The sequence below is a fragment of the Eurosta solidaginis genome, chromosome 2, assembly GCF_040869045.1.
Source record: "Eurosta solidaginis isolate ZX-2024a chromosome 2, ASM4086904v1, whole genome shotgun sequence".
In the NCBI taxonomy this organism is placed as follows: Eukaryota; Metazoa; Arthropoda; class Insecta; order Diptera; family Tephritidae; genus Eurosta; species Eurosta solidaginis.
In genome coordinates, this window is record NC_090320.1 from 145,083,050 (window position 1) to 145,105,758 (window position 22,709).

The following is a 22,709-nucleotide window of genomic DNA, read 5'->3' on the forward strand; positions in this document are numbered from 1 at the left end:
ACGGTCGCAAGTCGTTAACCATTTTTTGGCCTTCGGTATGGTGAGGTCCGTCCTAGAAGTATAGGTATACGGACTCACCCAGCCAATGTGATTATGCGTGCACTCCGAATAGCAATAATGGGGTCGTAGGATAATTCACTTATCAAATGTTTCACTTTTAGTGTTAAATTTTATTCCCGCACCAGAGGATCTTTGGGGTCACAGGCTCGCTTCTTTTGATATTATTCCTGTATAGCCCTGTGAGGGCTTTTAGGACAGGACGTAGTGATTTATTGCTTTTAGCATCACTTTTCACTCAATTTTTTGTTATTCACTTGTTTTTTTTATCCGTTTTACCTCTCCTGGGGAGAGGAGCTTTTATACCGAAGGGAATCGCAGAATTAAGCTATTGTTATAACCGGAGGGGGCTCTCAAAGGTGAATCGCGGTTTCAATATTTTCGTTACTGGCTGTACAAGCCTTAAACTATCTAAGTTGAGGTCTTGCCTCTCTTTTTTATTCCTTTATCGACTTAATTTTTTTATTCAAAATATTTTCTTTTTTCCTTGGCACTCCACTATCACTATCACTTCTTGGCACTAATCACTACGGACCTCACATTTAAGGAGGTCCCTTTTGAAGGACCCACATGCCAGTGGGTTCCTGCTCGGGCGCCATTTAAGGAGCCCAAGGACTAGGGCTTCAAAAAATTAAAGTTGGAGGCCGCCCTGCGGCCCCATTATAAATTTCAAAGAATGAATGAAAACTAATTGGTTCGATTCTTTAGTGTATTTACCATTCGCTCTGATGTCCAAAAACAGAATGAATCTTATTCTATACTAAAAGCTAACTCTAAGCTTCTAAATTAGTTTAGCTGATTTCTTATTTGCGGACACTGCACTTCCCACGATTGCCCAAAATAATATTTTATCGCTTGCGTGGAAAATCGCACGATTTGCATTTTGTCTGCATAACTGATATCATATCGCTTACGCTGCAGTTCACATGAATTGCATTTCGTTTGCTTACGCAATATGATATTACCTGCGTTGGTTTCGCTCGTGTTTGTTGAAGTGTGGTGTCAGCACATTCTTACAAGTAAGTGTGTCTGCCCCCTTGTTAAGTTATATAATAAGAGATATAAAAAATATATTTTGCATAAAATAGGGACTGTTCTTTGCATTGGGTAATTTTTCGCTAAAAGGCTTTTTTGCACGCACCTCCTCATAGCTTCTTATGTTATTAAGTTTATCAATTTATCAAATCCCACTATAGTCGACAGTCTGGACCACGTTTATGTAGACATGTGAATGTGGCTATTGAACATTTAAGGATATATAGCCAAGGTGACGACGATGAGGTTAACGAGTTCTGTCTTCAAGCATTTGAAGCATTTGTGTACCGATGTTCAGAGGCTGTCACTCCTCATGTTAATGTGGTATGTATTAAATTTGGTGACATTGCATAATCCCAAAGGCAAAGCTCCAAGTCTTTTGCCAGGGATTGTGTCACCCCTACAGCAATGGAGCCCCAAGTTTTTTGCATGGGATTGTAACGCTGTAGTAGGGATGACATAATCCCATGGAAAAAAAGACATAATCCCAAACATTTTTATAACAAAATCTAAGCGCAGAGCTAAGTAATTTTCGGGTAATGGTTTTTTATATTATACAACATTAAGGATAGGTATGAGTTTGCTTGGATTTAGAAAAAATCTAAGTTATTGGTAAATGTCGGCAATGCAACGGTAAATAAAAAAATTTAATTTTTTTCGGCACACTTTTCAATCTACATTCAGATGTAAACTTTTAAAAACAAAAATTTATAAATTTTTTTATTTAGCTTTTATTTACACAAGAAATGGTATAATGGCGGTGGCGATGATCCCAAATGACTTTCTACTGAGGTAGCAGTACAAGACGTGGATCCTTGAGAAAAAAATAGGGAATATTGTATACATTCATTGGTCAGCCGGGTGGGTTCAGTGGCAAAAAATTAGTTATTAAAGATATGTCTAATGGTGCGATGTTATGACGGGCGCCCCTTGTAATGCACTGTAAACTTTAGACCAGATTTCGGTCAATTTTTTTATTAGAAATACAGCTATAATGGTTTTTATGTTGTAAACTGCTTATTTGACATCCGATTTTTAAAAGTGGAACTCCGTATTTTGATCTTGGAAAGCTCCATATTTGCTCTTAATGCCTCTTCGAGCTGTGAAATCGTTTTTACATGATTAGGTCAGGTAAATACGATGATCCAAAGCACTGATACAGGGTTTTCTTTAGAAAACATATATTCGAAGTATTCAGGTCGCTGTGTTAAGTCGCCGTGCTGTACTGACGGGACCAAGATTCTTACAAATAAATAAATATATATTGGGACGATTTTCCGTCATCCTTTGTCAAATTTGGTTCGGAGACACTAGCACTAGTAGTTAAAACTCAGAAGAAATCATAGAGAACAAAAAAGAAATAATGAAAAAGAAAGTACAAACATTTCCAAATCAACAAACACACATAAAGGGTCAAACAACTAAAATGACTGATTTCTACCTTCTTCAGCTAAGCACACAAGTTGATCAGTGAAAAACTACCCCTGTGTCTGAAGGAACACATAACACACACGCATATATACATACACAAGCATTCAATTTGGCAATACCTCAGGCACTAACGAACTATAAATATAAGACACACGACAACAACAGATCAGAACCAAATTTGACAGGGGATGACGGAAAATCGTTCCAATATACATAAATTAACCACCCTGGTGGAAAATCAACACAACAAAACGAATCAAATAAATAAATATAAATATTCAAAGTTCTATTACTTATTGTTTATTTTATTAGTGAAATTGTTCAAAAGCCACAATGACCTGAATTGTAGAATAAAAAAGATACTTTAGGGGGGAAAATTCTATTAATTGACTCAACATAAGATTTTTTGACCCGGTCTAGTATACCTTCGATATTCGGAGACCACTTGTTGCAACACGTATTAATAAACAGCGCAAACTTAAACATTTTCTTATATGTTTCCAAAAAATTAATATCTTAGACTGCGAAATAAACTCGCACAGTTATGACAGATTTTTTCCTAAATTAAAGCAGTGAAAATTTGAAATAAGTGTAAAAACCTCCGAATTGGATTCACGTTCTATAAATAGACATCGCACTGTTTAAATAGAAAAGAAAAAACTACTATAAAACCTGCTAAAACTAATTTCCTATTTTAGCTAAATGTCTTAAAAAATTGGCGACAAAATAAAGTCTGCTAAAATGGGTTTTAAAAAAAATATTAGAAATTTATAAAGTTTTATTGTAAAATACTTAATTAGGAAAACCCAACTTATGGTCCGAGTTGCACGGTGGTACCTCTATGGATACATTATTATTTGAGAAATTTTTTTTCTGTTTTATAAGGCTAATATTTGAGAAACTTTTCATTTAGGGATGTGGACCAGGAGCCGACTTAATGTAAAAAAATCCCATTTATGCTGCGATTTGTTTAGTGTTTGGTACAGATTAGACGGGGTTAGTTTTTGAGAAGCGTTTATTTACGAAAAGTCTGCCGGGCCCTATTATTTAACAAATCTTATTATGGAGGTGGTTTTAAACGGCTTCTCACTGGCGTTTGCAGCATAAGAATCGTATCCTTATTATTTGGTAGCGGTATGGACTCATTGGCCCGAAATAAGTTATTGACGCCGTGATCAATGGCGCAGGGCTTATATACAAGTTGAGATGGTGGCAAACGTCTCTGTGCATGTGCTCCACGACATCTGGCATAAAAAGCCGTATGTGCTGAACCCGCTGCACATTCTTTCACTGATATGATGATGCTTACTTGGAGCTGCAGTCATGGTAAGTGTTACGAGCCCCTTCAGCCTCTTACTTAAGATGGGCTTGCGTAGGATGTTAGTAAAAGTGGTGTGTGCACTGGCGTTATACGGGAGCTTCAGCCTGGGGAGGATTCTAGACACTTACTGAACCAAGCCATCATCCTTCAGCTTGGGGGTCTAACATGAAATTTGATTTGCTCACTAAGGAAAAGCTACCAGAAAGCCAGAGTATCATCACTTCGACCTGGAAAACCACATACCTTGCAGCGCGTATAGAATGTCAGCGGCTGCTCACTAGGATGGTCCTTATTTTCCGAAATCAAAATTTTCTATGCAGGACTGCTCCAAACTGTTCTTTTGAATGAAAAGAACATGCTAAAGAAGTTTTGTTTAAATAAATTAATTTTAACACGTGCCGCAGGCAGGTTGAAATTGGCCACACCTGCCATATATGAGCCTTATATGAGCAAGAAAATTACGTTGTGCTCAAAGAATGTAATTAATCTTCAGAATCAAAATTTTATATGCAGGAGCATTCCTCACTATTCTTATGAATTAAAAAAAAAAAAAATCTCCAAAGTTGTTATTTTATTATATTTTTATTTATTTTAATAGGTGCCGCATCCAGCTTCACACTGTCTCATATTAATCTAATCAAGGTTAATTATCATACGTAGCGCTAATGGTTTGCTTTGTGTGCTCCGGGTGCTTTTTCTATAGTTTTGGACAACCTAAGAAATATTTTAAAATTTATTTTAATGAATGCCGTTTATATTTATAAACAAAAAGTTCAAAATGTTATATACTTACTTGTAGAAGGTATTGTTTTTAATTTTCATTTTTAGTAAGTAATGTATTAAATTGCTCCATTAGTTTAACTGCCCTCTCAACAGCATCGTTTACAACAAGAATGGATGAAATAAGAATCTTTCCTTTGTTGAAGAATTTGCTTTGAGACCATTCATTGGAGTCAGAGTCCAGAAATGAAGTATCAACATTAAAACGTTTGAAGAAGTTCAAGGATTTCTTTGTGACCAAACTGCTCGGTATGCTTTTTTGTAAAAATTCATTAATTTCCGATGTTTTAGTGGGTATTTCTTTAATGCGAATGTTTCGTTGTCGCTATCCAAAACGTCTCCACTTTTTAAGAGTTCTCGTAAATTGTCAGTCATTAACTGCTTTTCTACTGTAGGTACGTTTTCGTCAAGAAGCGCAAAAAGTACTATCTCATCTGCTAAATACCAAAGATAATTTAAAAAACTTTTCGAGGCAAGTACTTGCAATATTTAAATCTTTTTCTCTATATCTCTGCAAATTCTGTAGAAAAGATATATCGATCCATGGATACTCAATAGCTTTATTTGCGCTAAACCACGGTTTCACGTAATTAACTACAATAAAGCCGCATATTCTGGTTAATGCCTTTTCTTCCTCCTTGGTAATTGGAAATTCGTTACGTAGCAAAAAAAAATGTGTATGGCATAAATAGCTTTAGATATCCATCTAGCACGATGACATGCTCCAGGCTGCCGTATTTTGTTTCCGTTCTTTAGTTCCCCTCCTAAAAGTATTATTGTGAGCTCTAAAAATTATCTGTAGTAATTACGTGGTTCTTGATTAGCTTCAAGTTTTGTATGCAAAGCAGAAGAATCTCTTCACTACTTTCGGCAATAAGTTCTACCAGATCAGTACTGGTGTCGCAATTAGATATATTTTTGATGTTCATTCCTGGAAAAGCAGTTTTAAACTTCTTAAATAATACAATTTCAGGACTCGTTGAAGGGTCAGTTTCACTGACGCAAAAACTGCTTGCAAGTTCATAAATATGATGGCGACAAGCTAAGAACAGAATGTTGCATCCCAACCTCATCTCGAGAAGCGAACAGGCTCCATTAAGCCGACCAGTGTTAGAAGAAGTTGTATCGAAGACAAATGCTTGAATTTTCTCATTTAATGCCCATTTATATATCATGTCAAAAACCGCACTAGAAATTTCTATACCACTTCCCGATAAAATCTGTGGGACTCCCAAAAGTTGTTCTCTCGTTGGTGTCTTAACTATAACGGGCAAACGATCAACTTTCGACATACCAGTAATATCTGGAAGCAGTTTTGAGTCGCAATGGACAACTGCAAAGTCAACATTGGCATGTGATAACTCGGATTGAATTTGCTTTGCAGTATCTTCGCGGTGCTGAATGCGCTCCCTAATTGATCCGCGATTGATGACGTAATCCATTGAACTTAATGCCAAGCTTTCAATACATGCAGTCAAAATGTGAACTGCATTCCGGCCTCTAACTTTATATTTATCGAGTGCGGCTGCCGGTCTGCTTATTACAATTTCCTTTCTTCCATGTCGACCATGAGAGGTAGAAGGTTCTATCGTAGAAGTATGTGTTTCTTGCTCCTCTGCACTAATGTCGGAACTTTCTGAGTCCGTATCCGAAGTGGGTGGTGGTAGAATTAAAAATATAAATAAAAATATTTATGGTCCACTTTAATTTAAATATTTGAAACCCCGTTAAGCATCAATACCTTTTCCGTAGTTCAACATCTCTGACTGAACTCTTTGTTTTTTGATTCTTCGTTTTCAATTCGTTTGATCTTCCTTTATTCTGCTGCAGCTAACTTAAAGTCAATGCCCAGCATACACTCCTCACGATTTGGCTTCCTTTGTGCAATCAAAAACATTTTGTATTCCTCGGTTTTTATCATATTTAAAGCATTGCCATGAGCGATATCGAAAAGATTATTTAGGTTGTTTTTGAAAGTATCCACTTTCTTCTTTTGGCTTTCAGTTTCCCTTTTTGAAATTTTTTCTAAATTTCTCCACACTTCGCAAAGCTTTTTAAGCTTTTTCACACAATTACTTCGGTCTCTGGTTGGAATTCGCGCTTTCTTCCAAAACACTAAGCACTCTTCGATCACTAATTGAGCTGCGTTGGATAAGTTAAAATTAACCACTCGCATGTTGTAAAATAAAACACCTAAACAGTCTAATTGTGAATGCAGTTTGCTTCCAATTATTTGGGTTTTCATAGCTCCTACTAAATACACTTCTTTTCGCGGCATCTTCAAGAATTTATAATTTATGCACTGCACTTTGGCTTTTATCGCTTTGAACAGCGTACTAAAACAAAAACCACATCAGAAAATAGCGCGGAGAAAATAACGAATTCGTTCGTAAACGCAGTATAATGGTTGCACTGCAACTTGACGAAAGCAACGCATTCGTTAAAAATTTCGCGGCAGCACTGCTTTACGTCTATCGTTTTTAAATGCAACAAGGTTTAATTCCGTAAAATAGGTTTTGTATATCTATAATTTTTACGAAGTTTGTAGAAGTTTGCCGAAGTTTTTTCCTTTCTATGATAATTATTTTACACCCGACCGTTGCCTGCTAGAGTCAGTCGTTTATATTTAGTATACGACTTATGTATGTATTCCGCGCAATCTATGCACTTAGCAAGATATACCCCGTTTAATTACTAGATGGGTTAAACTTCTAAGCTAAAGAGCTTTCGCGCTTAGTTTTAGTTTGCGGACAATTTAACAAGTTTCAAAGCTCGAAATAGAGGTTTCCGGACTTTCGTTACTTAAAATTTTTACTTCTGTATATTATAACTGTAATACCTTATAATAATTTTGGACTATACTTTTAAGCACAGTTATTAATAATTTAAAAATATGGTTATAAATAAGCAATTTGAAGTCAACGAAAATACATCGTTATATTCGACGTATCTCCGAAACTTTGACTTCGATGCGGCACTGGTTAATGCTAATATTTTTTGATAAAACTTCTAGAACATCATTTTTTTGCTCAAAAGAACATTTTAGAGGGGTCCTGCATGGTAAAATCCGAGAAATAAAATTTTAGTATAAGATAAGGACCAGCCTACTGCTCATAACCCACCCTACCATGGCTTTAAAGATGTTAATAAAGCCCCAATAAATCCAACCACACTAACTATGGAATCAGACCAACACAATTAAGTTTAAAATTCCATAATTACATATATATATTAAAATTCAATTCATTTTTCTTTCTAGTAGAAGCTGCAAAACAGGGATAATTTTATGTAGGTATAAATCTAACACTAAGATTACAATCATTTGCTTATCTCCTAAAGTACTAACATTTATTTGTTTGGGGGTATAAATCAGCTGACAAGACCAAACTACCTCAACAATACATACATAATGTATTTCATAGGTGAACGACCTTATCACTCTCGTAGAATTGGAACTTATTCAGAGAAAAACAAAATAGGAAACAAAAAAAAGATATATATAATTCTCTTGTTTGGGCAAAGAGAGAATCCCAAACTTTACCGCGCGATCTAACTCTATGTAGGAGCACATTCGATCCATACATACATATGTATGTATGAAGGTATGAAAAAAAATGATAACTTAAAACGAGAGAAAAACAAAAGACGGTTGCTTCTACATTCCTCAACGTACGCAGAGTTGGGCATAGATCGAGTAAACTTCCATTTAAATAGTTATTGTAATGAAATATTTTTTTTTTCAAGTAACGAGATTTATTCATTTAATAAACTTATGATAGTCGACTGGCTTTAAATAAAGTTGTAATAGAGTTTTTGTTTTTTTCTATAACGTCAGAATTAATTAATTATTAGAAAAAAATTGTTTTGTATGTATGTAAGTGTGCTACTTTAGCCTCTGAGCTCCTATTTACTGAAAGAAACCCACAGTTTCTGGAGCATGGAATTACTATTTGCATAACGAGAAAATTAATTCTTTCGTCATTCCAATATAATTCCGTATAGTAAGCAAGATTCATTATTATTTATATTTGAATAACTTACAACAAAAAAGTTATATTTTATTTCTTATTCGAATAAATTTTGCCCAACTCTGTGTTAATGTGCATACTGTGACGGACTTTTCCTTTGACTTTGCCGGGGTTAGCCTCAGTCCGTCCAGGGTTCCTGAAAGTAGAAATTCCTACCGGTCCTTCTAAAAGAATAACCCTGTTTATTCTTATAAAACTTTATAAAAGTATTTATTTAATAAAAATTCTATTTCTACTCCTAGCTGATTCCCTTGCTTTATAAGAGGTGACTGAGGTGATAAAGCCCTCGGCCAACCTCTGCGGTCGAATGGAGTGATAAAGCCTCCAGACGAGTATACTTTTAGTACAAATGAAGTGAAAAAACCTTCACGTGTACTCTTGGTCGGTAGTGATAAAACCTACCGACTCGTATGCCTGTCTCCTAATCTCTGAATTTCAATGCGAACTCGTCGCCCTTATATACTAATTTTTTGCACGCAGGCAAACGGTTATTTTATAATAACAACTTTTAACTAATAGTATTAACAATATAAAACAACTGTTATTCCGGTGAATATTTCCTTCCCATGAATTTCCATGCACCATAATGCTCCTTATTGAATACAATGCCTTTGTACTTGCTCATACCGTGCTTTCCAGCCGTTGCTATAACTATTGTGTGTTTGTATATTTGTTTGTGATCACCTGATTCTAATGTTGTGTTTTGCTGTGCCCAATGCTTCTGCCTTCTGTAGTATGGCGTGCGTTGGTGTGTTGTATGCTAGTGCGTAAATATGTATAGCGAAATTTCAATTAGTAGCGGCGCTTATTTTGACGACTTGCTGCTGATCTCCGTTCACTTATGTAAGTTATTATGTATGTTGTATTTGTAGCTGGGTGTATTGGATTTTGAGTGTGCAAAGGGTTGATTGACCGCTGCATTTTTATGTTTTGTTCGTATCAGCCTCCCTTCCAAATATTCAATGCATGTTAGGGTGATCCTATATTTAAAATTTATGTTTGCGAAAATGTAAATATTTTGCTTGCGTGCAAAAGTGCGCAAGTCTAATTTGTTCTTCAATTTAATAATTATCAATTCAATGTACAACAGAATATATGTATTTAGGGCATAATTCATAAAGTTATACATATGTATGTATATTTCTGGTGCTTCATATAAAATGTATAAGTGATAAATTCAAATATTATTATAAATTTCAAATTATTTCCAGTTATTTAGAAAAATGTATGGATATGTGTATGTTGTGAGGATACAAAGTCCTCGGCTTTGGGGTCCTCATACTCCCCCCTCACCTTCCGCAATGAGATCCACCTTCCGCAATGAGATCCACCGTCACCAGGTCGGTGCGCGTGATCCGTACGCGGAAGTGGTGTTCGCCCATGCTGCTTCGTCGTCGCTGCCGTCGCTGGCCATCAGGCTCAATATGTCGCTGTTTTTGTCGTTGAGGCTGCCGTTGACCTCGCTGGCTTTACGGCTGAATATTTCGCTGTCGTCGTTGGTTGTTGGCGTTTCGCCGCCCTTCCCCTCTGCGGTATGTGTGATGCCAGTCTATAAAATAAATGAAAAACTGGTGGATTTTCCTTAGGGTGTTCCCGCCATGTATGGTGGATTAAAAAAAAAACGTGGTATATCATGCGCATAGTTCAAGAGTATATTTATGGGATATTTATGTAATTGTGGATAGAGTTTACCGAGCTTTTAGTGGTTGATTCGACTTCCGGGTACTTCTTGATATGAAATTTCTTCGTGTATGATTTGACACTGTCTCGGTTGGGCGTGTCCGTTATTACCGATTTCATCCGGATTGAAGTAGAATCTTACAAAATAGTCTGTAATTCCGCAGTTGTCTCGGGGTGTGTGTTCGTTTAAGGCTGCCATAGTGAACTGACTTCCCAGGTGTAATCTTGATCCATATGCCGGTTCTCTGGAGATCTGAAATTTATTTTCTGGAAATATTCGTACCTGATTCTCCGCAATGTTTTGTAATTGACGGTCTCTGTATGCTATCAGCTGTTGACTTGTACCTTGGTTCTCTCCGTGTCGTCTCTTGGTCTCTTCGCTGACTCGTGTGAGCGTACTGTTGTTCTACCTCGGGATTGTTGTTTGATGTTCGATTTGACGATGTTGACGCGGTTTGATCTTCACTAGCGTCCTTCTTGTATCTCTGTTTATGACTTTGCCTCCGGGATTCGTTGTTGTCGGCGGCGTCGGCTGCGTGGTATGCTTTCAGCTCACTTGGTGGGCTGTCCTCCTCCTTCCTCTGAAGACTTTGTCTAGCTCTACGATCACTTGTGACAAAAAGTTCGTTACCCGGTGAGGTCCACTGTACCTGGGCCCTAGTTGGCTGCAAAGTTATCCGCCGCTTTTGATAGCTGATGTTCCTTTACCAGCACTAGGTCGCCTATCGCCGGTCGCCATTGCCTTCGTCTTAAGTTATAATACTTTGCTTGCTCCACAGATGCTGTCTCTTGCTTCCGTCGTACCATCTCGAATATTTCTTTCATCCGCGTTGACTTCTCTCCTGGGTTCGCTAATTTCTCACCTGTACCAAAAGTCTGCTCATCGTAAAGGCTCTTGGGAATTCTCGGTTCCCTCCCTTGAACTATGTATGCTGGACTGTAACCGGTCGATTCACATACACTTGTATTCAATGCCAGCGTTATCTCTGGTAACAACTCATCCCATGTCTTCTGCTCTTTTCCCGTAAATTGTGCTATCATCCTCTTGATGTTCCTGTTTGCCCTCTCTGTCGGGTTCTCCTGCGGTGTGTACGGTGCCGTTAATTGGTGTTTCACGCCAAGTTCCTCTAAAAATCTCTTAAAACGTCTGCTGATAAACTGTGCTCCGTTGTCCGTAATAAATACTTTTGGGACGCCGAACCGTGCCAAAATCCTCTCTCGAAATCCTCTTATTAAACATTCTGTCGTTGCCTTTCTGATTGGTATTACCTCTACCTATTTTGAAAATTTGTCTTAGAATGCTAGTGCCATCGTGTTGCCATGCTTCGATCGGGGCATTGGACCAACAAAGTCTGCACAGACTGTTGCCCAAGGCTCCTCTGAAATTTTCGTTAGCATCTTACCCGCGGCTGGCTGTTGACTCGGTTTATATATTTGACAAGTGTGACACTGCTGTACGTACTTCCTTATATTCCTGAACATTCCTGGCCAGTAATAACGTGTTGTTGCTCTTTCTATCGATTTTCGGATGCCCATATGCCCTGCGCTCGGTGTGTCGTGAATCTCCTCTAGCACTCTGCGCCTCTGTGGAGTCGGCACACATAGCTTCCATGGCACTGCTTCTTCGCCATCCACCTGACTTTCTATGCGTCTGTACAATTTTCCATCCTCGATAACGTACTCTGGGAATTTCTCCGGGGCCTTTCTTACATCTTCCATCTTTGCTTTAAGCCACTTACACTCGGCTCTTCCGTCATCCATCGTCAACTTATCCAACTGCTCGTCCATCGGTTGCCTTGATAATGCATCTGCCACAACGTTCAACTTTCCTTTTCGATACTGTACGTCAAATGAGTATTGTTGTAGTTCCAGCGCCCATCTCGCAATCCGACCAGTCGGATTCTCTATCGCATTCAACCATTTCAACGCTAGGTGATCTGTTATTACTGTAAACGTGTATCCTTCCACGTATGGCCTCATCTTTCGTATTGCCCAGATTATTGCCAAACATTCCTTTTCTGTCGTTGAGTAGTTCGTCTCTGCCTTGTTTAACCTGCGGCTTGTGTATGCTATTACTCGCTCTTCGTCGCCTGAACCTTGCGTAAGTACTGCCCCAAGACCAAAATCACTTGCATCCGTCTGTAAACTAAACTTCCTTGAGAAATCTGGACAAGCGAGTACCGGTGCCTGCGTCAATGCTGCCTTAAGTGCTTCGAATGCTGATTGCTGCTCTTCAAACCACCTCCACTTACTACCTTTCTTAAGCATCGATGTTAACGGGTGTGCGACTTGTGAGAAATCCGGCACGAATCTTCTATACCACGACACGACTCCTAGAAAACGTCGTAACTCTCGTATGTTCTTCGGTGTTTGCAGTTCTTTGATGGCTGCTATCTTGTCTGGGTCGGTATGGATGCCTTCCTCGCTAACGACATGACCTAGATATTTTAACCTTTTCTTAAAAAACTCACATTTTTCCGGGTTTATCCTCAGGTTCGCTCTATGCAGCCTTCGAAATACTTCTGTTAAATGTGCAATGTGCTCTTCCAATATTTTGCTTGTAATGATAATATCGTCAAGATATGCAAACGCATATGGTTCCAATTCTGGTCCTATGACACGATCAAGTGCTCTCTGGAAAGTTGCTGGGGCTGAGTGCAAGCCAAATGGCATTACCCTCCATTGGTATAGTCCACTCCCAGGTACTGTGAATGCGGTGTATTGCTTGCTGCTTGCTTCCATAGGGATTTGCCAATATCCATTTTTCAAGTCCAAGCTACTGATAAATCTTGCGCTTCTTAATTTGTCCAAGATATGTTGTATACGAGGTAAAGGGTATGCGTCTGGTACTGATCTTGCGTTTAGTTGACGGTAGTCTACGCAGAGTCTCCATTTGCCATTCTTCTTCTTTGCCAGAACTATGGGTGCGTTGTGCGGGCTATTCGATGGTTCGATGCAACCTTTTTCGATCAGCTCGTCGACTTCCTTGTTGATAATTTCTTGCATTTTCGGATTCTTCGGATAGTACCTTTGCTTAATTGGACGGTCGTCCCTCATAACTATTTTGTGTGTGGCCACGTTGGATACTCCTGACATCTTTGCAAATACCTGTAATTCTTGGCTCAGAAATTTACTCACCGCATCTTCTGTCTTGCTAGTTGCTATCGCCGCCATTGGGTTGTGTTCCTTGAAATCTTCGCTATTTGTTTCGACCATAGTTGTACATGTCACTACCTCTTGCTTCCGTTCGTCTACTCTCAACGTTATTTCTTGACCACCACATCTCATCTCCAAGTTTACCTTTGCCAGATAGTCCGTGCCAATTACCACCTCATCGCCCAGTCCCGGTAGGATTAGCATCTCGTTCCTCTGTACTTTATCACCCATTCTTAATTCTGCATCTACCGCTTCTCTGAAAATTATTGCTCTGCCGTCGCCCATTCTTACTCGCGTCTTTACTTCCTTGAATTTGCCATCTTTTAATCTTTTCGCCATTGCATACTTATAAAGCTCCTCGTCGCTCCCGTGTCAATCGCTGCTACCGCTTCTTCTGGTCTCTGGTCGTTTCCCTGTGGCTTCCTACAACAATCACGCGTGAACACGCCTATCTTACCACATTTCCAGCAAAATTCTCTTCTTATGCCTCGGCACCCGTATGAAAAGTGACCGCCTCTTCCGCATCGTCTGCAGGCCGTTCTTTTATCTACATATTCTTGTTGTGGCTCTGACCTCTGCTGTTGTTGGACTTCTACTCGCTCCTCCTGTCATTGTTCTGCCTGGAGACACTGGTACTGACCTTCTTGACGCCGTGGTATGAATGGTCTTGTGGTTGGTCGCATTGGTTCCCTGTCAGGAGTAATATTTTCAGTCTTGAGCTAAACTTACCAGCTCCTCAAGATTGCTGACCTCGCTTCGCTTTATATATAGTTGGTACTCTCTGCGCGAGTTTCTGTAGATGCGGGTTAGTTTCTGCTCCTCGGTGTAGCCCGCGTGGCGCATAGTCCTTGTAATACCAAGACATAAACTTTAAATCGTTGTACGCGCATTCGAATTTCATCTTCCAATTGCTCTAAGCATCGGGAGCTTAGAAAGAACTTTAGGAAGTCCTTCTTGAAGGCGTCCCACTCCTGCCAATGCCGGTTGTTATTCCTGTACCATACCAATGATTTGCCCTTCAATAACTCCGGCAGCGCTTTTGGAATTGTGTCGCGGTTGATTTCATAGCCATCTGCTAGCTCCTCCACTCTTTCGATGAATCCTAGGGGATCTTTGCCTCCGTCGTACTTTAATCCCCACTTACTTACTCTGTCCATGGTCGTTGCATATGTGCCAGGCTGTTGAATAAAATGTACCGGTGGTTGTCCGACCTCCAATTGATTGGGTGCACCATTTGCCTGCCTATCATTTCTTGGTGAATTTAGTTCGCTGCTTGTCTTTGATGCTTGTGGATTTGTTAACCGCGCATGCCGAATCGCCAACTCTGTGAATCGGTCCCGTAAATTCTCGTTATCCTTCTCCTCTTGGATGAATGTCGCCAATCGTTTTCTTAGTTCGTCAACCGTTCCGCCATCCTCTAGCCCAAATTCCGTGCTGTAGGCTACCAGATCCTCTCGAGTGAGATAGTATATCCATGATACCTTTACCATTGCTATGCTTTATATCCTCGTCGTATTAACCCCGAAGTGTGTGAATCTTGTTTCCCTCTTCGTTTCTGATGCTCTGAAAGTATATCTTGAAATTTGATTTGTTGTCCCTGCTCGGGCGCCAAAACGGACTTTTCCTTTGACTTTGCCGGGGTTAGCCTCAGTCCGTCCAGGGTTCCTGAAAGTAGAAATTCTTACCGGTCCTTCTAAAAGAATAACCCTGTTTATTCTTATAAAACTTTATAAAAGTATTTATTTAGTAAAAATTCTATTTCTACTCCTAGCTGATTCCCTTGCTTTGTAAGAGGTGACTGAGGTGATAAAGCCCTCGGCTAACCTCTGCGGTCGAATGGAGTGATAAAGCCTCCAGACGAGTATGCTTTTAGTACAAATGAAGTGAAAAAGCCTTCAGGTGTACTCTTGGTCGGTAGTGATAAAACCTACCGACTCGTATGCCTGTCTCCTAATCTCTGAGTTTCAATGCGAACTCGTCGCCCTTATATACTAATTTTTTGCACGCAGGCAAACGGTTATTTTATAATAACAACGTTTAACTTATAGTATTAACAATATAAAACAACTGTTATTCCGGTGAATATTTCCTTCCCATGAATTTCCATGCACCATAATGCTCCTTATTGAATACAATGCCTTTGTACTTGCTCATACCGTGCTTTCCAGCCGTTGCTATAACTATTGTGTGTTTGTATATTTGTTTGTGATCACCTGATTCTAATGTTGTGTTTTGCTTTGCCCAATGCTTCTGCCTTCTGTAGTATGGCGTGCGTTGGTGTGTTGTATGCTAGTGCGTAAATATGTATAGCGAAATTTCAGTTAGTAGCGGCGCTTATTTTGACGACTTGCTGCTGATCTCCGTTCACTTATGTAAGTTATTATGTATGTTGTATTTGTAGCTGGGTGTATTGGATTTTGAGTGTGCAAAGGGTTGATTGACCGCTGCATTTTTATGTTTTGTTCGTATCAGCCTCCCTTCAAAATATTCAATGCATGTTAGGGTGATCCTATATTTAAAATTTATGTTTGCGAAAATGTAAATATTTTGCTTGCGTGCAAAAGTGCACAAAGTCTAATTTGTTCTTCAATTTAATAATTATCAATTCAATGTACAACAGAATATATGTATTTAGGGCATAATACATAAAGTTATACATATGTATGTATATTTCTGGTGCTTCATATAAAATGTATAAGTGATAAATTCAAATATTATTATAAATTTCAAGTTATTTGAAGTTATTTAGAAAAATGTATGGATATGTGTATGTTGTGAGGATACAAAGTTCTCGGCTTTGGGGTCCTCACAATACATACTTTAAATATGTGCATACGTAGGTACTTTCCTAACAAATGTTCATGCAGGTTGGTGGATAAAATGGTATAAGTCAACTTATGATTTTTTTCCTGGTTTGCTTAGTGCAACGCTGCCCCACGAAGGCCTTCCTTGCTTTGTATGTAGCGGCTGGTACGCGATCATATGCTTAACCCTATGGAAAAATCGTTAGGGCTGGGAAGATTTCAGCCAACCAACAAAAAAAATCCTGTGATATAATTAATCTTAAAAACCGACTGGGGCTATTTTTAGGTCATGCATTGTATGACTGGTGTGCGAATATCGCTTAAAAAGGATCAAAGATTAATCGTCGCCGGCATGAGCGCAAATAAATGAAAAACTAAGAGATTCTAAGAGAATATCCAAACTTTGTCAAAGTAAGAGTTTTAGTAAGTTTAATGTGCTTTTCGGTTTTCTCTCGAAAAATTAAACAGAAAGTGGGTAAATTGAATGAAAATTTATGACATTTTGTGGAACTTGGTCAGCTTTAGCAGCGATCATATTGTATTCTATGTAAACGTACATAGAACAACTCTGTTAATAACATGTTTAACATATTGCATAAAAAAAATGTTCTTAGTCAAACTGACTATCCGACGGCAAATTTGAGATCTAGGTTAAAGGTAAGTATAAGAAGTAGCTTAACTGGAAGTATGAAGATACTTTGTAAGGGTAAGTAATAAACTAATTTATTAACCGTATATTTTATTTCAAATTCATTTCAGCTTAAGTAAAATTATATATATATATATACTTTTTTTTGATATATGTATGTGTGTACCTATCCACCTGTGTAATTAACAATGCAGTAACATAGTTACAAAATAATAGGTCTTTTTAACTAGCTTTACACAAGGGAACTCAGACTTTAGGTTCAAAGGTTGGTATTACTGCATATGCACTTTACAATCTATTTACTGTCCTATCTTCTTTTCTAGCGACCACGAATCGCTAGAGTATTGAACTATGGGAGCTAAATTAAATTTAATTACAATATATGTGAATGGATTTTATGAGTTGTGACTATACAAATTGGTTTATTTTAAGAGCGCCTAGTTGGATCGGGTCTGGAGGGGTTAGCCGCATGCAACTCAGTAGGGGCTCCTGCACCAGTCTTCCAGCGTTCCGCTCGTTAATTTTCTCCAGTGTACGCGCAGTAGGTATTTGTCTGCAAGGGTACCGAATTTTAATTCCTTATCTTTATTTAAACTACTAACACTACTCGTCAGCACTAAACTACACGGACACTAAGTTATAAGTCGTCACTGCGTTCTTACCTAATTTCTTGGCCGGATCTTTTGCAGGAATTGAGGGTTTTGTTTTGTGTGTTCGATCTACTGTGGGTAACGTCCTACGAAAACACTCTCGAATACAGACGCCTTACTAGGCTTTACTTAAAACTCAGCACTCGACCCGGACTTAAATTTCTACACCAGATGATTATCGCACGGTAGTTCCTCAGGAAAAGAAAGAGCTGAGCTCCGGAAATCGCTCAAGACCCATATGGTTATAATTGACGTATTGGTTATCGACATATGTATTTTGTTATCAAAAATCATATGTAAGCATTGGCAGATGGGCGGAAGTTTAGTTTAGACTAGTGTTAGATACCACAGAGTGTAACAGAGTTATGAACCTTGTAATAAAAAAATCTAAATAATAAAAAGAAACAAATTTAAGTGAAAAGTATGGTTTGTGCTGAAGTATTCATGTACCCATGGTGCATAAGGAAACACCTATACTCGTGCATTCTATCTAACTTCAGCACCGAAGACCTAGCAGTAGTCGCAATAGAGGGAGAGAAAGAACCTGCACTTATCCTGGCATCCTGCTACATGGCCCATGACGTGGAAACCCCACTAGAGGAGTTCAACAGGCTGGTGGATCAAGAAGGGTGCAGAGAGGAGGGCTTGTCATAGACGCGGATGGGAATGCGCATGACAGCGTATGGGGAGGGGACGATATTAATGATAGAGGTGAGTCCCTTTTTTGTTACATACTACAGAGTAGTATACAGGTGGCCAACATGGGTAGCGTGCCTACATATGCTGGCCCTACGTCAAGGAATGTGCTTGATATCACATTGAGTTCTGAGCAGGATATATCGGGTTATGAATAGAGGGTTCTTGACAGGCCATCATTCTCAGACCATGCATATGTATATCAGCTTCAGAATCCCGCTAAAGAGGGTAGAGAAGGGGAAAACCTTTAGAAACCCTAGGGCAACGGACTGGTAAAAATTTCAGAAAAGTGTATCAGGAAGACTGGGGCAGCCTAAAGAGGTTGCTACCGTAGAGCAGTTGGAGGAGTGCAACAACTTCTTATCAAAGGCGCTAAAAACTGCGTACAACAGAGCTTGTCCTCTAAGAAGATTCAAAGGGTAAGCACAGCCGCCATAGTGGAGTAAGGACCTAAGTCTTGTTGTTGTAGCGATAAGGTTGCTCCCCGAAGGCTTTGGGGAGTGTTATCGATGTGATGGTCCTTTGCCGGATACAGATCCGGTACGCTCCGGTACCACAGCACCATTAAGGTGCTAGCCCGACCATCTCGGGAACGATTTATGTGGCCACATTAAACCTTCAGGCCATCCCCTCCCTCCCCACCCCCAAGTTCCATGAGGAGTTTGGGGTCGCCAGAGCCTCGTCTGTTAGTGAAACAGGATTCGCCGCGGATAGGTGAGGTTGACAATTAGGTTTGGAGAAGCTATATATTACGCTGGCAACCTGAAGGGTTGCGCTGCACACCCCTTGAATCTGGTATTTTAGTCGCTTCTTACGACAGGCATACCTACCGCGGGTATATTCTTACCCCCTTACCCGCTGGGGGTGACCTAAGTCTTCTTAGAGGGCAGTTAAAAAAGATGTTTAAGCTGGCAAAAGGACGACGAGGAATGATTACACAGTAGTGAAGAGTTCCTTGCGCTTCCCAAGGCATTCGGTTTTATGTACCGGAGCGAGTCGGAATTTTTCCCGACCAAGGACTGTCATTTCAGTGTAATTCCATTTAACTTGATGTGTCCCTCCCACAAGTTGTCATCCTCCCAGCAGCTCCTTGCAGCGGGACTTCTCCATTATCTCCTGCTCCGGGAAGGTATCAAACCCAATCCGGGTCCGACTCCTGACCCGGTCCTTAGAAGTGGTTTTGCTGCGTTTGTAGGAAAATAATCTTTTTAGGACTGTCATACTCTTGTCAGTGTGTCACGTGCAAGGGATGGTTGCATCGGACACGTTGTTCTGAGCTAGATCCCAAAACCCGACGTCCACGTAACTTCTATAAATCTTTTCTGGCTCCTTGCTGTTCACGCCCAAGGGCGTCCCGTAGTCTACGCCTTAGTGCCCCCAACTACCTTCCAGCAGCTCTGCTGCTCAGCAAGCCACATCAAGTAACCGCTGTTGCTCGCGCCCTTCGGCGCCACCAGCTCATACGGCCGCTCTCACTCATAACTACAATCTCCATAGTAGAGCAATGCAGAGCATCAGACCTCGTCTTCTTCCCCCTCTTTTCCGGCAACAATCGTGTAGGTCAGGGAAACAGACTCTTAGTCCCTACCACCTTTTGCACCGTTTGCCAGCACAGAATATATATGTTTGCGGCATCCGCCCCATGCTGCTCCTGCCTTGGACGGTGCCACTTTCCTAGATGTTCTGGTCTCTGCGACGAAAACCCACCGACGGGCTTCGTTGCGCCATGTTGCCAGGCCGCAAACCCAAATACGGCAGGTACCCCAATGCTTACCCAGGGACGTCTAGTCCCAGGGCCACAACAGCAATTGCGTCCTAGCCTTTTACAACTCATGCGTAGTCACCCGACACTTACCCCTAGAGTGACGACGTCTCCCCCACTGCACTTTAGAATTCTGCAGTTAAACTGTAATGGATAAACTGGGAAGATCACAGAGATAGGCGATTTCATGAGACTAAACTCACAGACCTGCAGACTCTGCAGACATACCCAGAATAGTAATGACCACAGAAAAGATCGAGAGAGCGTAAATGGAGGGGGTCTCGCGTATATCATACACCACTCAGTCCAATATCATATATTTGATCCCGACATCGGCCGCAGGGACAGTGTCTTCGAACGTCACGGCTTATCTGTCCGGTCAGGCGATGTTAACCTAGAAATCATTAATATCTACATCCCTTCTGCCACCTGTTGCCCCAGTAGATACCGCCCTAATATTAGCGCCTTACCCACTGGCGATAATCACATTATCTTAGGCGATTTCAATGCTCATCGCGATCTATGGCATCCAAGCTTGCAGGCTAACAGGAGGGGTGAGATGTTGGTGGATCAAATAGAAGAAACGGCGTTCTGCACTATAAACGAAGACGCTACCACTCGTATGGTAGGAAGCTGTCACAGTTCGCCAGATATATTAATCGTGAGCGCAGGACTCGTAAACTGAGTCAACTGGCAGCCGATGGTAACATTGGCATCCGACCACCTGCCAATACTTATTTCGCTCGAGCGTACCGCCGACTACATCGTTACCGAAAAATGGACTTTCATAAACTTTAAAGGAGAAAAGCGCGGGGTTTCAAAATTTCAAAGAGCAAAGCCTTCGATGTTAAAGAGAAGACTTAAGGTTCACGGTGGGCATACTGACTTGACGCTGCCGTCACATGTTTATAAGTTAGGCTTCGTTGTTCCGGACATTGCTGGAGCTTTCAACAATGTCTCGAAAAGAGCAATCATGGACAGTCTCAACTCGATTGAAGTTCATCTAGCTTTAGCAAGTTGGATCGGCTCCATGTTAAGCTGCACAATGATCACATCGCTATGGGGCCTGCAAACAGATGAACACCGAAGGGTGTGGTTTTATCAGCAATGCTGTGTACGTTGGTTATATACCAATTGCTTAGGTGGTTCGACGGAGGACCAATCAAACTTACGGCATATGCAGATGACGTTTCAGTCATCATAAGCGGCAAATGCCTAACAATAATCAGCTCTCTGATGGATCAGGCACTTCGGGATGTACATGCCTGGGCATGTGATGTCGGTTAACCGCCAACGTGGAAAAAACCCCATCTAGTATTATTTACTACGATGTATAAGGTTCCGAATTGGACTAAGCCCAAGCTTGGAGGGGTAACCCCGCAAGAAAAATATATCACAAAGTATCTAGGAGTTATACTAGATAGTAAGTTGTCGTGAAAACACCATATGAAAGAGAGAGCGAAGAAAGCCTCCGCGGCACTCTATGCATGCAAGAGGATGCTAGGATGCACGTGGGACCTATCACCCATACTCTCTTATTCGGTATTTACGGCAATTATCAAAGCCATACGTTACTTTGGGGCTCTTGTTTGGTGGACAGCCACACCAAAAATTACGTGTACCAAAAAACTTGAGAGGGTATGCAGAAGCCTTAAAAACTACCCCGACAGTAGCATTGCATGCCATTCTACGCCTACAGACGTAACGGCCAAAAACATCGCATTAGCAACGGAAACAAAGCTTAAGGCCTCGGGCGGCTTGAGTGCAGGCCTTATGGCCACAGCAGTATAGCGCCATCTAATATCGGGAAAACGGAATATATGGCCCCTGCCTGAGAATCGAAAGAGATATTGCGGCCACAATTGAGCCGGAGAGTTGATACCGGGGTGCAGAAATGGCAGAAATGGCATGCTATTCACGTGCCTACGGATGGTTCCAAACGAATGGAAGGGGTGGGGTCTTTTGTTTACTGTGTCGACCCAGAAATTAGACGATCATACAGGCTAACCGATTACTGCGGCGTTTTTAAAGCGGAAATTCTGGAGGAAGTGTGCGTAAGCTGCAGTTGCGTCCATTTATGTATTGATAGTCAGGCTGCGATTAAGGCAATAATCTCACATAGTACTTCATCAGGAAGTGTTCTGTAATGCAAAGAAGCATTGGATAAACTTCGCTGAGGCCGAACCATACATCTTTACTGGGTTCCCAGTCATAAAGGGATAGAAGGTAAAGAAAAGGCCGACGACTTCGCAAAGGAGGGTGCAACACTCGCTGAGTCGATGATAGACGGCCCAATCCGTTTGGGAGAAATCAAAAGGAGACAGGAGTTGCATATGATCCATCAAGCAGGAAAGGACAAAAGTGCGGGGCTGCAAAATTTCTAAGATCATGTGCAAAGTCTACGATATTAGACTCACAATATGGCTTATATCTCTGAAGAGAGAAGACTTAAGGCTTATTATGGGCATACTGACTGGACACTGCCTTCTGGCGTTATATGCTTATAAGTTAGGTCTCATCAGTAACAGCAAGTGTAGGAAGTGTGAGCTGCAGGAAGAAATGGTTGAGCACGTTCTGTGTTCGTGTCCTGCGCTCGCCAGGTCAAAACTCCAGCTATTAGGGGTGGCAGAGTTGCTAGATCTCGAGGCAACAATTAAGCT

General features: G+C 40.5%; 1 protein-coding gene across 4 annotated transcripts in view; it reads left to right on the top strand.

The window, feature by feature from the left end:
• The window catches only part of Cand1 (Cullin-associated and neddylation-dissociated 1), a 484,840-nt gene that overhangs the window by 332,261 nt on the left and 129,870 nt on the right, over positions 1-22,709 (top strand). For 2 of the 4 annotated variants that reach the window (XM_067766309.1, XM_067766308.1), the window contains exon 4: positions 1,254-1,416. The exons of the other annotated variants lie outside the window; for them this stretch is intronic. In XM_067766309.1, coding sequence (XP_067622410.1) covers positions 1,254-1,416 — 163 coding nt within the window. The remainder of the gene's footprint in view (positions 1-1,253; positions 1,417-22,709) is intronic. 4 annotated transcript variants of the gene reach the window in all.